This window comes from Megalops cyprinoides, chromosome 13 (assembly GCF_013368585.1).
Source record: "Megalops cyprinoides isolate fMegCyp1 chromosome 13, fMegCyp1.pri, whole genome shotgun sequence".
In the NCBI taxonomy this organism is placed as follows: Eukaryota; Metazoa; Chordata; class Actinopteri; order Elopiformes; family Megalopidae; genus Megalops; species Megalops cyprinoides.
This window is the reverse complement of record NC_050595.1, coordinates 28,506,623-28,523,479: the sequence shown is the minus strand read 5'-3', so window position 1 is coordinate 28,523,479 and position 16,857 is coordinate 28,506,623. Positions and strand designations below refer to the sequence as shown.

Below are 16,857 nucleotides of genomic sequence, written 5' to 3'. Positions count from 1 at the left end.
TGGCTATGGGAAGAGAGAGCTGTAAATCAGGGCTTTTGAAGTGCTGTTTTACAACTTGTTTTTTTTTTTCCCCCCACCGCTGCCCCGTCCCACAATAGCTTGGAGGGTGGCTTTGCTGAAACACTCAGCCAATCCACATTCCAGTGTATATTTACGCAGGGAATTGTGGAATAATGGTGCTGCCATCCATGCGCCCCACCCATCTCTTAATGCAACCCTTACTAATCATCATCTGCAAAATTGCTAGTTGTCAGTTAGCAGACGCTAACGGAAATGTCTAAAACAGACACGGGGAGTGGTAATTTAATTATATTCAAGGTTACTTCTGGACTAAGCCTGCCACAATGGAGAGGGCTATCTATCATGGGAGAGACTGGAGTCACAGCTGACACACATACAAATGCCGAATGACCCTGTTGACTGAGCACTGTGCAAAAGAGCACTCAGAGTGTGGCTGCTTGCTTTCATGTACAAAGAGTCCAGCCAAAAGCCAAGACACAAAAATATCTTTTCTCCCTTGCAGCCCAATTGTGCGTAATGTCTTAACCTGTTTTATATTTTGCATTTTACGAATGCTTTTCATAAATACCTACATGCTCCTTTTGAGTAACAGCATGACTAAAATAATTTGGCGCTTCAATACCAGGGTTAGTTTGACACCCAAGTTAGGAACCACCTCACTTTCAACAATGCCTCACTTACCTTTAAAAAAAAAGAAACAAAACCCAGAGGACACTTACTACCCCCAAGTATCAAGATTATACACTTTTAAAGACTAAAAGGTGTCTTGCATTTGAATGGCCACTTGGAGTTGCAGGGTGGTGCCGGGCTCTTGCTGCAGGATATGGTCTTGGTGAAACTTGCTCTCAGCACGCTTAGACAAACAATCCCAGTGGGGGAGGGAGGTTCACAATCTTTAATCCAACAAACCAATTAATTGGGCTGCGGGCCTCCCCCTCCCAGGCCTGCAGGATCATTCATATGGATCCTCATTGTACTGGAGGCCACGAGCGGGTGGGGCTCTTTATCCGATCACGCTTTTAAAGGATCTTACGGTGAGCCAGCCACACGCTGCGTCAGCATGCCCCCCCCCCCCCCGTTGCAATTCCCAGTGCTGGGTAACCGTAGAAACCTGCCCCCGTGTGCACGTGCATTCAAACCTGATAGTTTTGTTCACCTTTGAACTCCTGCCTCGTACGACAATGCAAAAAAAAAAAAAAATCCAGTCTCCACAGAGAGAAGAGAATGGACTTTCTGCAGTAACGTTGTGAAGCGGTGGGGGGGGGGGGTCATCCACTGCGCAGGTTACATCGGTTTGCGTTTGAGGGGCGTCTGAGGGAAGCAGTGGGGAGCGGGCGGAGTGGAGTGCACAGGGGTCTGAGCGTCCGCGAGAGGAGCGTGTGGCTGCTTGCCCGTCCTCTGCCGCTCATGCCGTTTTACAGAGGCCTCAAGAGAGCCACACCCCAGGCAACGGCAAGAACACCCCCCACCCCATCAATCACTCCCATTACGAGCTCATACCCAAGAGAGAGTTCTCTCACCCCATCTGAGTTTTTACTGCGGAGCGATGTCTGAGAGCCGAAAGAAAGAGGGGAAGGGAGAAACCAGGAAGGAAGGAGAGAGGAAACAGTGACCAAATGGATTTTTCACCCCTTCCTGCCTGCACTCCTCTAGAGAGAGAAAGAGAGAGAGAGAGAGAGGGAGGGAGGGAGGACTGAAGCCCCCCAAAGACAGAATGAGAAGTTTGGAGAAAGGGCTTATCAACATGTCGGAGCAGGGAGCCAAAGTAAACAGCTTTGCTGGTAATTGGCAGCTCTGGGCTAGCCAAACAAACTAGCCACGTTTGTTCTGCTAAAGCCCTTTCACCAAGACATCGCATTCCACAGGCTGAAAGCAAACCCACCCGCCCCCCCTTTTCCCAGTCTCCCCCCTCCCCCACCCCCACAGCCTCTCTAGCCCACACCCCCCCCGTCCCACCACCCCCTCCAACGCTGACGCAATGTTAGCAGGCCGGTGTGGCAGGGAGTTCAACCGCAGAACTGCTATCAAAGTGTGGAGCAACTGGTGAATCACATTAGTGGTACAACCCTCTCTAAAGCCCCATTGACGTGGAAATGGATCGCAGCTCCACATGCTCTCTAATCACAAATTGAGAATCTCAGCTATCGGAGTTTTATGCTACATAATCCATAACCGCAAAACCAGGAATTCAATTTGTCAACATTAGATTAGAGTGCAGGTCAAAGTCTTCCTTCAGCTGAGCTGGTGCCTTCAGTAGGGGAAGACATTGTGGAAAGATACAGAGGGCTAAACTGAGCCATAATTCAGTTATTCTGTCTGCCTGAATTTCTTAAAACAGAAAAGCCTGATCAAACATTGAAAAGAATAATCTGTGCCACCTCTTCTTGATCCACATCTATTGTCCAAATCAAACAAATTGATCGACAGCATAACACTCAGTTTATTTTTTTATTAGGACCCCATTAGGATTGCGGTTGCTCGGAGCTACAACTGCCCTGTTATTTTCAGGTCAACAAAACTATTAGCCTCTTTTCTCATGGATCAAAGCCTCAGCTAAAAATACCTTGCATATCTCGCATCTCTCGCGGAGCGAGCGTCCATTTCACCAGTGCTACCGCGTGCATCTGTTGGCTCGGATAGGTTTTCGCATTCACTCTCATTGTGCTGCGACTGGGTGGCATTCAATAGCGTTCGCCCTGCAGTAAAACCGGGGGGGGGGGGAAAGAAAGCTTTGTCTGGGCAGAATTGTCAAGTGAGGAGATATTTTTATTTTGGGGTGTCTTCAAAACGATGCTTGCTTCGAGGCGCTCGCAGCGAAGAGCACGCAAGCTTCACACCGGCTGCTAAAGTTACATTACATTAAATTATTGTCATTTAGCAGACGCTCTTATCCAGAGTGACTTACATAGGTTACATTTTTACATGTTATCCATTTATACAGCTGGATATTTACTGAGGCAATTCTGGGTGAAGTACCTGCCCAAGGATACAGCAGCAGTGCCCCAGCGGGGACTTTTCAGTTACGAGCTCTGCTCCTTACCACTATGCTACAATGCCACCCCAGTTACTCCTTTTCCCAAACATAAACAGAGATGGTAAGCCATTGCGAACTGCTGGAAAGCAAGACTCTTCCCCATACTTACAATTAAATGTAACCCTCCGCTGTGAACATCAACGGTATCGCCTTTCTGTGCTCAATACCACTGCATGCACTGCTCCTAACTGCTGTCAGAGAGCAGGGGCACTGACCACACCCTCCTCTGGCCCATCCACTCCCTCGGGGGGGGGACGCTAAATTCCCACTGATGGAACTGAAACTCTCCCTCATCCTATCCGGCTCATCAAACATCTGGATAAGATCTTTGGGGATTTAGTGAGGGGTCGGCTTGGGGGGGGGGCTGGGGGGGGGAGCAGTGCTCTACAGATACAGCTCAATTGAAGCGCCCTCCTTGAGGAAGACCGAGTGTTGAAATAAGCTGGAACAGTGAATTCATGGAAAACAATTCACATTGCGCAAACGCTACGTGCATCTGTGTGACACGGCGTATAGTTAAACGCAGGGGCCAGTAAGTGTATGGCCTTTATGGCCTAAATAACATGTTAAATATGTACAGTTAACAATGATAGAGCTTACTGACCATGCAGGCTTTAAAAGGCAGTTCTAAAGGCTCTGTGTGAGGGAGCTTGTGAAGGCTCCAGCCAGCTTCTCCACAGAGCTAAAACATACTAGAGGATACAATGTCAAAAGATGGTGGGAAAAGTCAAATTTCAAAGAATCAGGTGGTGTAAACACTCCTCCATGCACAGACAACCCCCCCACCCCCCTCCAAAAGCAGCCCCTCGCCCCCCCCCATACCACCAAAATATACCAAGGAAATAAGCAGACCATCACCACTACTGTCTCTCACACTCTGGATATCTTTTACACACACTCACTTAGTCTTAGCGAGCAGAGCTTCTTAACTTACTGCCTTCAGGCAGAAAGGCCATGCAATGATAAGGGCCCAACACATTGCTGACTAAGCCAAAGTTCATCCATTTCATATCTATGTCGTACACAACTGTATACTGATTCATGTGACAAATTACAACTTGTCCCATAAAAAAAAGAAATAAACAAGGCTATTTTTAGTTCTTTTTTAACCAATGAGATGCTCTAACCTGATGGCTTTTCCTTTCCAATTGGATATGCTCAGAGTATTGATATCATCAATTCTCCTTCATAGCTTGGTAAAACAGGCAACAGTTGTGTACAGGGACAAAAGCTCATTGTAAGACCTTTCACAGCTGGAGTACCTGATAAAATCTGAGGTTCTGCGGCAACAATCAACACGGTTGATCAGAAAGGAAAGAGACAGGCGCTGTTACCATGGCTAACACGAACAACGCGCTCTGACCTAGAGCCGCGTGAAAGCCAGCGCTGCGATATTGTTTGTGGAAATGAAGCAATATTGGTCACCGGGGTGATACCTGCGTCATCAAAATGCTTTTTTCTCCTTCAGGCAGACCGCAGTCTTGCGCTAACAATGTGGCCGTGGAAGCGGATGACCTCTCCAGCGCACCGGCGCTAATACAGCACCGCGTCCGTTAGAGGACTTGCCCTGACGGACACGAGTGACCACGGGAGGCTGGCACTGACAAGCCAGCTGATTAAAAAGAGCTTCCGCACGAGAGCCTGGCGCGCAAACATCTCACACAGATGTAGATGAATACCGAGAAGGTGGTTGTGGTGGTTGGTGGGGGAGGTGGGGGTGAGCTGGGGGGGGTTGGGGGGGGCGTTGGTGACAGGGGTGGCAGTGAAATCGCACCCCGTTCACCGCCCCTCTGTGCGGCGGGGTGCCAGACGGCGGCCAGGGTGGGGGGCGGCCTCCCGGCGGCGGTGTTTAACAAGGGGATTCTGACACGCTGGGTCACTTCGCACCTCTGGGCCTGCCGCCACCCTGGACCGGAGCCAACACAAAGCCCGCGTTAAAGACAGGGCAGTGCTTTTCCGCACCGCTTCAGTGCGCTTTACATCTGGGGAACGCACTGCCAACGTCACCAAACTGGGATTAACGTAAGATTCGCTTCCACTAAGTATTCACCACGCATATCCACCATCTGCAAGGCAACTTGGAATAAATCCCCCCTCCCTCCAATGTGTGCTGTAATTTGATTCATTTGTAAACAGATTTATTTATAAATATCATAAAAAAAAATCATTCACTTGATTCCTATTAATCTCACTAAACACTCAAGCATCACACAAATAAACTACAAGGTCCAACATGCAAAGCATCACTATTTCAGTCTCCCTGGCAAGGCCTGCCCCGCTGACAGACAACTTCCCTCAAAGGGTTCTGGGAAAGGGGCCTGCACTACACCATAAAATTCCAAAGAAACAGCAGCCAGGAAGGAGAGCACAACTGACTTTAAACAAAACTGGGGATGGGGGGTACAGCTGCCACCCACTACTGCAACAAGTATGTTTAACTAATTTAATAGTTTTTTAAAAAGCAGAATCCAGGTGTAAACTACATTTTGTTTGCTGAGGTGGAGGAGAAAATGCCACAACTAATTGCATTTCTGAGCTCCATAATATGAAATCTAGGTGGACTGCAGCAAAAACGATACAAAACATCCTGTTAATATCATGCTAGGATTAAGCATTCTCTATATCTGAGCTGTGCAAATGTTTGAATAGCTGTTTTAGACCTATGGTAGCTATCTTGATCCATTACTACCTGTTACTATTCACTGTCTGTTTCCTGATCATTAAACATTAAATAAAACATGTTACGCAAAGACGAGGCACTCTTCATCTAATTCCATAGAATCGAATTTCGCCATAAATTACATTTAAGTTACTAAATCAGTCCTTTTTAGGAGGATTTCGCAGAGTTTGTTTGTGTGCACAAACCATCCGAAGGAGGTAACTACTTAACCAAGCCACAGAATGTGCTTGAAACAGATTATAGACTGCTCTCATCTGTCTTGTTCAACAAGTCCCTATATTTTCAGATATTTTCAGCAAGGAGTTGTATATCAGATACAACCCCTTGCTTTCAAGCATATAGGTTAGGCAAAGGGGCCTGTTTGCGCAGCTGGACGCGTTGTGTGTTGTGAAAATGGTTTGCGCACGAAGGCGTGGTTTCATCAGTTCGTTCTGCTGTGCTTGACTGTTTAGAGCAGGTGTTGGGATGTGTTGAGTGGGAGGGACGCCGAGGCAGGATGGATTTCACCTGCGTTGGGGGTGGGGGGGGTGGGGGCGTTGTGGCGACTGTTGAGTGATCAGATTACCGCAGAGATAAGTGACGATTCTAAGACGACCTCTGGGAGCCTGCCATCCACTCAGCAATCCAATCTGCGATGGCGCAGGAAAAGATGTGGAGAGATGGCAGTTTGTGTGTATGTTTGTGTGCCTGTATGCGTGTGTGTGTGTCTACGGGTGGTGGGTGAAGGAAGCCAAATTGAGCCCTCATTTACAGGTAAATGCCGGTCCCCAGCCTGGCAAATGCCATGCCGTGAATCCATTTCACAGGGAGGTTCGACTCTGGGGAGGCCAACACAAACAGCGCCTCCCTTACAAAAAAAAAAAAAAGACTCAGACACCTTGGGAAGTCAAACACAGAGCAGATGTGAGAGTCAGGGGGGCTTGGCCACTTCGGACTGGTCAAGGAGGAGGAAACAGACAGATAAATAAAAGTGTCTCCTCTACACCCCCCCCCCCACCCCCACCTCTTCTCCCACCCTCTTCCCTTTCTTTCTTTCCTTTTACGGCCCCCGCGATGTTTGGTGAAATGAATTAAAAGATCACAAATCACGGAGCGGCTAGAGGGTGGACACTCCCTCCCGGCTCTCGTTGGACTCCCCCCATGGAGAGGGCTCACAATCAGAAAGAGTTAACTCTTTAATTCCGTCTGGAATGTTTCCTTTGGGTGGGGCATGGCAATCTAGAAGCAACAGCCCCCCCCCCCCCCACTCCCCACCCTTCCCTCCCCCTCCCCCTTCCAATTCTCCCCATCTTCCACCCCAGGCTCTCCCAACTGAGCGTTGAATTAGACACCTCTAATTCCAGGTTTGAAGATCTTTCACAATTGTCTGGCCCCTCGGTTCGCGGTCGAAGGCAAGATAGCACAAGCGCGCCCCAGGTTGCGTCATCCCCGTAGATTATGTAGATTATTCCAAATCACGTCCACTTCACATGCTTCTGTGCGCACCGGGGGCCAAAAAACAAGCCTTACGTAAGCCTGCTTTGTTTCCATCTCGACGGCAAGCAAAACACACCCTTCACACCAAAAAATATTTAAAATACCCCACTCTCTTTGTGGGACTGCTTTTGGAAAGTTTTTCGAACAGGAATATCTCCCCCCCACCTCCCAAACGTGCTAGCTGGGGCTTGCTGTTAATGAGCCAAAACAAGGGCCCGCGAAGCATTTTGCCACACACATAGAAAATCCCGCCGGTGCGGCCATGCTACATGTGAAACTACTGTATGCATATGGAGCCTAAAGCCTGTTTAAAGAATTGGGAATGCTACATTGACTCCCAGATCCTATGTTACCAAAATAAAGAACCAGACCCCTCCCTCTGGAGTAAAATAAATACAGGCTAGGTGAAAATTCACCCACAGAGGTCCTTTTCAAAATGTCCGCTGTGACATTAAATAAGAAACCAAACTGAGGAAATTCTCTGCTACAGGCAGCATTTGCACACTGTAAGTCTTAACAACCATAAAAAATGGGCTGCCTTCTGTTCTGACCATTCCAGTGTGGTGTAGTGAGACAGGCTGGCTACACAAAGGTTGCGAAGGTTTTGACTCACGAGCTGGACCCTGCTGCTGTACTTAGCTCCTACTGCTCCAGTAAATATCCAGCGGCACACTCAGATAACAGGTAGAAACACAAGTTTCCCTTCTGTAACACTGCTTACCGCAGTTTGATTGCTCACTTCACTTAGCTACACAGTACCAAGAGCCGTCAACCCGAAGACTACCTCAGTAAACACTAGCTCTCTGCGGTTTTGGCATGGACGTACTATGTGATGTAAATTAATTGCTGAAGAATTTTCGTTCAAATAACACGGAACTCCACCTCTCGCTTTCAGATCACGTTCGAAACGTTTGATGCCTTTGACGGCAGCTGACAGGCCCTGTGATAGCTGTCCCACAGTAACGCCTGGATGAAAATTCCCTGCAGCTCACACGCACCTCTGTCCCACTAACAGCAACAGGGTTGCCAGTGCAGGGTAAGTGAGTCATTCCGCTTTGGGAGCAGAGGGGGTGAATGTGGACCCGAGGAAATGTTATTAAAACCCAAAACGATGCCGGGTGTGACACCTGCTTCGCGCGGGGGAGATGGGGGCCTCAACACAAAACCACAGCCGCCGCTGAAGCGCGAGTCAGAGACGGCTGTTTTCACGCGTTTCCGTTACCCGCGCCCAGCAGCCGGCTCCTCCAGGCGCAACGCCAAACTGCATTCGCAAATTACAATTTCCTCCGTATTCATAATTCATAAGACTTAAATAAGACGGATCACTCCCCTTTTAAAGGCTTACATAATCGCCATCGATCTCCCGCAGCTGTGCAGCTCCGTGCCGGCCCCCCTCATAAGCTCCGCGTTGATGTGCTGGTGGGCCACCGCTAAATTATGCAACAGCGCTTGACAAATAGGCCCTAATGCACGAGCAGGGCCAGGTTTCCAGTTTAATGAAGCGGCGAGGGGCCAACCTTCCCCGCTGGGCGCCCTACCTTCCGAAACGCTGCGCGTCCGCGCCAACGCTCGACACGGAACACCAAGAAAAGCGCGCCTTCAAACTGTGCTGAGTATCTTGACTTATTTTATCATCTTTGTGAGGGAGGCAGGGGGAAAGCGAGGGGGGGAAAAAGCAAACAGAGGTGCCACGTGGCAACTGGAGCAGGTAATTCCAACCGCTGCGGCCGAAAACCAGCCCCCTTCCACCTGCTTTCTCCGCAACAAAGAGAGTCCAGCCGATTCATTCTCGGCAGGGCTCCCCCCGGCGTGCAACGGCCATTACTGGGACAAACACGCAGACCACCGCCCTCCATGCGTGATTAAAACCCCATTAATCACACTGGGATTAGCTTGCTGGGGGAGTGGGGGGGGGGGGCTTGCCCCAGAGAGGGGACCGTCCCGCGGACCCTGGGGACAGGAGGACGGGGTAGGGGGTTGGGGGGGATTACAGGGGTCGCCAGGCCTTTCTCGGCCCTGCCTCAGATCCAAGTGCGCAGGGTCGACAGAGAGCCACTGACCCTCCCTGACAATCCATCCAGCGGGCTCCTTTGTCCAGTCCCTTGTTTGACAATTATTTACTCTGCTGTTTAGGGCAGGGGCAAGGTCAGAAGACATACATCAATGCCAAAAAAAAACCCTCCTACCGTCCCCTGTCCACATTTCCTGGCTGCAGTGCGCCTCTGCAAACGTGTCCTTTCGATGGCAGAGGAGTTAACATTTCACAACTTTCAATTTTGCGTGTTTGATCAGTTTGATGTTATTCTCCAGACAAAGGAAAGCAGAACAATTCATTATTTCCAGAGACGACCAACAGGCAGCCTTCCTTTTCACAATTACAACACACTGAGTATTTTAAAAATGTGACATTCCCAGTCCTCACGCATGCAAACACTGCATTTACACACCGTTTGGGTGGGCCACTCTACGTTCAGATGTTGGGAATGTGTGTAATGCAACTGTATTCTGTCAGTGTGTGGAATATGTCCGAGCAAATGCAGATAATAAACCAAAGCGAAAACAAAGCAAAACGGCACATAAAATGGCCTGATATTCTGACAGTGTTTCAGGGCACTACACTTCACAAAGGAAGCTGTGGTTTACCCAATGGGTGGAGACATTTACAGACATGCTGACCTGTGATTTAACCTGTTTGGGTATTTCATACAGTTATTCCTGTCTCATTGTTCACGAACATAGGATTTTCACTTCTAAAATATTTGTAGAAAATATGCCCGTATTCATATTATATATATATTCAAATACACGTGTTCGGTTACACTGTGTTACAAAGGTTACACTACATTGGGGTACATACTCTAAGGGTTCATTTGGAATGTTCCTGACATGAAGGTAATATTCCATAACTGGCTTAAAAATGCTGGAGTCTTTGCTGTGTTTTTACTGGGCGAGCTGAAAAGTCAGGGCTCTGTGTGCTGGATTTGCTGTGCTGTACCCTCCACAGTGAGGCTCTTTTCAAAGCCATTTCCCCTGTAGAGCGTTTGCTGTGCTCCAGCTCTAACAGTCATAACTACAGCACAAGGAAAAAAGGCGATTCATAACACAGTTTCACTTCCCATGTCGCACGAACGGCCCGGCGTCACAGTCACACACACACGCGCGCACACACACGCACGGCCGCACACAAAGCCAGCCAACCCCCCCCCGACTGCTCATTTGAGAATGACATTTGTGGCATCTGTTGCCCTTCTCCACAGTCCCTTGTGCTGACAATGTCATCAAAACAGCCCCTGGGTCCCTCCCCCCGCTTTAATAGCGCAACCCGAAACCACGACAAGAGACGAGTGTCATTAAACGCCGAGGAGCTGACAGAAAGAAAGGAGAGATAAAAGGAAGGAAATAAAAACGGCAGACAGATTCTCCTTACACAATGACTCCTCCACACCCCCCCCCCCACCCCCTATGCCCAACCCCCACTCCTATTCTCGCTCCGTCCTGACCAGGCTATACCTTTCCTGTGTCTTCCCCCCACCACCGCCCTTTCCTCCTCTGCTGTTGAGATGTCACGTTTCGGTTTGAAGATAACGCTCCACCCTCCCACAGTCAGTTTGGTGCGATACACCTCTGCGGTCATGCTCCGCCCTTAGCGGTGTTCCTGCCGTAGCTTTGCTCAACCGCCTGTCCCTGCAGTGCCCGCAACCGGCTGCGGCAAAAGCACCAAGCTACCAAGCTGGCTCTCTCAAAACATATATCATAGGAAAAGCCATAACATCCGTGCTCCCCCAAATACAAGCAATGACACTATAAGCTTGGCGTTCTCTGCGCCGCCAGTCGAGCAAGCACTCGGAAACTCCGCTGGATGCGCTCGGACACGGGCAGACCTCGTGCGCCCCTGGCCGGCGCCGTAGCGCACCTACGCTCAGGGGGAGGCTCGGCCAATATTTATCTTCGGTGAAAGGAGCGCTTGGCAAGGAAGCTGACATCACGCTGTTCTGGCCAGCGGGGCGCTGCAGCGTGGGAACTTCGCTACTGTATCCTCGGCACTGTACTCTGCTCCTCCAGCGCACACCCCCCCAACCCCCCCGCCGACTCAGATCCCGCCGGCCGTGCCGCCTGGACCTGCGCCAAGACCAGCTGCTCTGCCAAACAGCCCCTCTGCTAGAAGCGCCGGGAGAAAGAAAGAGAGAGAGAGAGAGAGAGGGAGAGACAGAGATAGGGAGAGAAGAAGAAAGAGAAGGACAGAGAGAGAGGGAGAGGCAGAAAGTGAGAGCGCACAGCGAGTGTGAGACTCCCCCTGGCTGGCCGCCTGCCAAGACATGCTTCCAGAGTTTCGGGCTGCGAAAGCAAAAATGACAGCTCCCCCCCCCCCCCCCCGGAGAACCAAAAGCGTGGCACACAGTGCACACCCCTCTCCAGAGATTAGCCCTCGCCTCTCAGCAGGGGCGGGTTAAGAATCAGACGAAAACAGACAAGGCATCAACAAGGGGGTGTGAACACAGAGGGGCTTCCTCCTCTCCCGCCCCCCTACGAGGGCATGACTGTGACACGGTGCAGCGCGATACTGTAAGCCGCCGTAAACTTTCCGGAAGTTTCGGAAGTTGGAAGTTTAGCATCAAACCCCTCTGCGGAACGCGGCATTCCTGCGAGACTATTTTCGCCTGGTTAGCACAACCCTTCACAGAGGGGGATAAAAGCAGTGGCCTTTCAAAGTTCAAGCCGACGCCCGTGCGTGGCGACAAAAGGGAAAAAACAGCCTCAGTTTGGACTCATCTGTCTCCTCAAAGTTAAAACTCAAATGTCAGGAGCGTGAAATCCCATTCGATATTTTCAAGGAAGCGTTTAATCGAACCACTAACCGTGACGGCCATGTTGGCACATGGCATGAGATAATCTCGCGGTGGACAGCAGCCGCCGGTGGTCTCACCTGCTTGAACTGCTCGTCGTAGCCCCAGTCGGCCTGTCCGTTGGGCGAGGAGGACGAGTGGGGTCCCGCCGGAGATTCGTTCTCCTCCTCCGGCTCCTGTTTCACCCTGACAGGGGGGGAGGGGGCCCGCTGGGGGGCCGGGGCGGACAGAGAGGCGGAGAACGGCGGGTAGGGGCGGGGGTGCAGCCGCGAGGCGCCCCGCTGGAGGGCGAGCGTCTGCTTGCGGAGGTACTCCAGCCCCCCGGCGCCTCCCTCCTCGTCCTCCTCCTCGCTCCCCTCCTCGCCCTCCATCATCATCTCCTCCTCTTCGTCCTCCTCCTCCTCTGAGTCCCGGCCGCGGTCCTCCTCGTCCTCGCGCTCCGAGTCCACGCTGCTCTGGTTGGAGACCCTGCTCTGCTGTCCGCCCCCCGGGGCCCCGCCTCCCAGGCCCTTGCCCGGGAAGCCGGCCCCCAGCGGGGCCCCCGAGGCCCGGGCGGCGGCCAGGATGGCCTGCTGGGCGGCCACCTGCTGGGCGTACATGATGTGTGCCTCGCGCAGGTGCCTCTCCTTGCGCTCCATCTCCAGCCTAGCCTGCTGCTGCCGCTGCAGCTGCTCCATCACCGCCTCCAGCTTCACCCCCGCCGCCGCCGCCGCCGCCGCCCCCTGGCTGAGCCCGCTCCCCAGGCCGCCCTCCTGGGACAAGCTGGGCTGGGGAGGGAACGAGGGGAAAAAAGGTTACACACAGGCAGCCCGTTTACCTGCCACTACTGGGACAAACGCTGGCCTGAGTTACATTACATTACATTATTGGCATTTAGCAGACACTCTTATCCAGAGCGACTTGCGTCCGTTACAGTTTACTTATTTTAGAGTTACCCATTTATACAGCTGGATATTTTACGGAGGAAATTGTGGGTTAAGGGTACAGCTGCAGTGCCACAGCAGGGAACTGAACCTACAACTTTTCGGTTACGAGTCCTGCTCCTTAACCACTACGCTACACTGCCGCCCAGTTGTATGCCACCTGGATTTAGAAGCTTGGGACGGACCTTGGCCATTCTGTTAAGCTCACAGAAATACATAGGTGATAAACAGACTCAGAGTCAAATTATAGTAGGCCTACAACACACTGTTGTGGAGGCAACATTAACACCTGAAAAGAGGCTTCAGCCCGGTTTAATGAAATCCTGAGAATCCACATGCCTGTAGATACCAGTTCAAACCACCACAACATGATAAGCAACACAGGTTGTATTATCAGGTACCCCTAACCTGCTGGCATGTGCCCTGCACCCAGGTTTATGGGTTACTCTTGATCAAACTTGTCCAGTATTTCCTACTACGCTGTATGTTCAAAGTAATTTAACTTTATTTTTTCGCAAACAAACATTTAAAAGTTCACCCAAAACGGGAGAGCATTCTCAGCATGAAACTAGGGGGGATAACAGTAAGAAACAAATAATTACTTCACGTAGGCAATATAGCCTGCCGAATGTGGAATTTAGCAAACAGCTGTTTGAAGACAAGGCGTGAAAGCTGATCTCCTCAGAGAGGATAGTGCAGGCGTATCTTTTAAACAAAAGAACAAATAACCAAATGAGTCTTGGTTAATACACAAGGAGCATTGGTAAGAATTCTTTGTCATGACGCTAGATTTGAAGAGCAAAATTTAAATTAAAAGCTATAGCTTTAAATGTTTACCACATTACTTTGTGTAAAGAGACGACGGGGTTACACATTAAAAATGTATTAAATATTTAAGTGATATATTCACAGACTGTTCAAATATTCACACTAAAATAAGGTCAACTACAGAAAGGAGAAACCTTTAACACACAAGGCACAACTAATACCTCACTTCCCCACCCCTTAGTCTTAATACTTTACTTGTAAAAGACCACCGCGCCGCTTGGAATCCAGTATCGCCGGATAATTAATTAAACAAACCCGCAAGCGGTAACTGCAAATTCAGATGTGTGTTACGCAACTATCCTGATAATCATTTAAAAGCCCAAAGAAACTGTACTCAAATTTATTACAGGCGATAGTGTAAATATCGACTTCAGTGCACTTTGTCGAAGGGCTTTTCCACGTAGTCATAGGATTTTTTTTCAAAACAGGGTAATTTCATGTGGACAGCTCGACAGCAACGTAGCAAACTGGTTTAGCTGGCTTCTTGATTAGCCAACAATAACCTTTTGATTTTAAAAGTATTCTCATAGCTATCTGTGTTATTTCCAAAACACGCCAATGACGAGAGAAGTCATCCGAAATAGCACAATCGCATACAAAACATTTTTCATCCAGACAGTTAGGCGCGTAGCTCTGTGAAAGTTCGATCAAAGCGTTTACTGTATTAGCCTCATGAAGAGATACATATGGCGCGGTTCCAGAGAACGCGAATGAATGAAATAGCTGAATAGCATACTGTAGCTATCTAGCTAGCGCAGGAGCGATGTGTAAATTAATTCCTATACATTTAGGGCAAACAACTACTATGCTTTGTGCAGGGATATCCATGCACTTCATTATTTGATTTGTTTCATCCTCTTCAAAGTAGCTACATTTGTTTCTTATTATCGATTGTGGATCTAAATGCAAACGTGTACAGTATCAGGATATCTATGCGAGGCAATGGTAACCGTATACACGTCGAAAGAAGTATTTCGAAAACATTTTGTAAGCAGATTTAAACGTTTAAACAGTATACCACTTGATTTCTTTCGACATAATGGCTTATCATAAAAAGTGAGGAGATGACTGCCAGCAAAGCTGTGTCACAAACGCTGAGCCACAGCCAGGCTTTCTCATTCACTAGGCACAGCGCCAAACGGGGTGGGGGGGTGACGAAACTCACCATTTGCGCCTTGCTGCTACCGGAATTGTCCACCATCCCTTCTTCCCAGGTTAGCCTTCTTTTCCCTCTTTGCTGACACTCTCGGTCACAAACAAACAAACCGGAGAACCGCGCATTCACTCAAAGCCCCTTTAGGTTCTTCCTCAGGCAAGAAACGCAGTTGTGCGCGGCGCTCAGAAGCAAAACTCCAGTGGGTTCTTTAGTAATTAAAAAGAGGAAGATCAAGGGAAAAAGCCCAGCCTCATCTCTTGGCGTGCCTCGCGTTGGGGCTCCCACTCCCTTACCCGATTTTCCGCCCCCTGAGTTACACCCCCCAGTCTAAGCACACAACATCTACAAGGCCCGCCCCGTCACAGCAACAAGTTCCAGAATTCCTGTCCAGCACTCACTGGTTGAATAATTACAGCACGTATGCAAATCTGCAGGCAGTCACACAGACGCAATTCTAATTAGGAGTATGCAAAGGTAGAATCTGTAGTCTTTTTTTAATATTATGTCCATCTTATTTCACCTCATTCACAGGAACTAAATCAAACCTGCTTATTCATAGTCTAATTCAGACATGTGGCTATGGTTAAACACATAGGACCTATAATTATACACTATTAAAGTAATATTTTAATAATAGATAAAATAATGATATTTTGAATGATTTTAATGATATCAAGTGTTTGTTTGAAAAATCAAAAATCTCATCTCACGGTGCAGCCCACATTTTCCAATTGCTACAATTATTACCATTATAAGCCTCTCGTCACTTATTTTGGCTGTAATCATTATTACAGTTATCGGTCTTCGATAACAATCTCTGTAAAATAGTAATATTACTAATAATCATTCGCGAAATATAAGCTTATATAAATATCCGTTTTAATATTACTGTTTGAGTAAAATAGTATGACTATATTTTTAACGAAGTCTATATCCATATTGTTTCAGAAATTACAGTAAAATCACATGCATTTCGTGAGATGTGAGCTCGTATTAGATCAATCCGATCTCCACTGATACTGAACCAAACGCAGTTTTCAATTTTGCTTGTTTTATCAGCGGGTTAGTTACACCACTCTTGGCAAAGCAGTTTATTTCATAATCAACGGATGGCATCTATGTCTAACCTTGCCCTAGATAGCAGTCAAAATGTTTTTTTTATTATTATTTATGTATAGTTCTTTGTTTTTGTTTGTTTGTTTTTGTAGACGAAATAGGTATATTCCGACAGTGAATATTCCTTAAATTTTAGTAAAACTATTAAATACCTGTATCGATATTCTATATACCCGAATTATCGTTAAATAAAAAAAAAAAAAACAAATGTACGACTGACCTCCGCCAGCGCTGGCTCTATGCTAACATTTGCACATGCAAATATAATCCAATTTATGTAAAAATAAAGGTTTACGTATGTGGTCACAATTTTGTTTTGAACTTGCGCTCCTAAATCACTCCTAACACAAACATTTCCATCAATGTTGATGTTTTTGGTTCATAATATTACGTGAAAGTAGTGAAAGCAAATCAAATATATATAAATTTTAATTCCTATTAGGCAAATTTTCTCGTTTTTTTCCCTTTCTCAGTCTAAAATGTCGGTGAGATGGCTCGGTACTGCACTCTAGTGGCTGCAAAGTATTACGGACGTAATTGGAATTTTATCTTTCAACGTTATGAAGCCCAACACCTCAGCAATACGCGGAGCTGACGAAACGCTCCGCACAACCTTTCACATCGAAGCACCTTTTTCCTCATTTTTAAGCGATAGAATACATCTTGAGATGCTTTCATTCCATTACTCACCTGCAGAAGGCAAAAAGAAAATGAAAACTGAAAACTCTTGAGCTGAAACTGAAAACTCTGAAATATCCCACACTCCTAACAATTAATTT

General features: G+C 48.3%; 1 protein-coding gene across 1 annotated transcript in view; it reads right to left on the bottom strand.

The window, feature by feature from the left end:
* Positions 1-15,007, bottom strand: part of si:dkey-205h23.1 (AT-rich interactive domain-containing protein 3B) — a 40,428-nt gene extending 25,421 nt beyond the window's left edge. The window contains exons 1-2 of the mRNA XM_036544511.1: positions 14,972-15,007; positions 12,136-12,822 (exon numbers count right to left, since the gene is read on the bottom strand). Of these exons, the coding sequence (XP_036400404.1) occupies positions 12,136-12,822; positions 14,972-15,007 (723 nt within the window). The remainder of the gene's footprint in view (positions 1-12,135; positions 12,823-14,971) is intronic.
* Between the last annotated feature and the right edge of the window lie 1,850 nt (positions 15,008-16,857).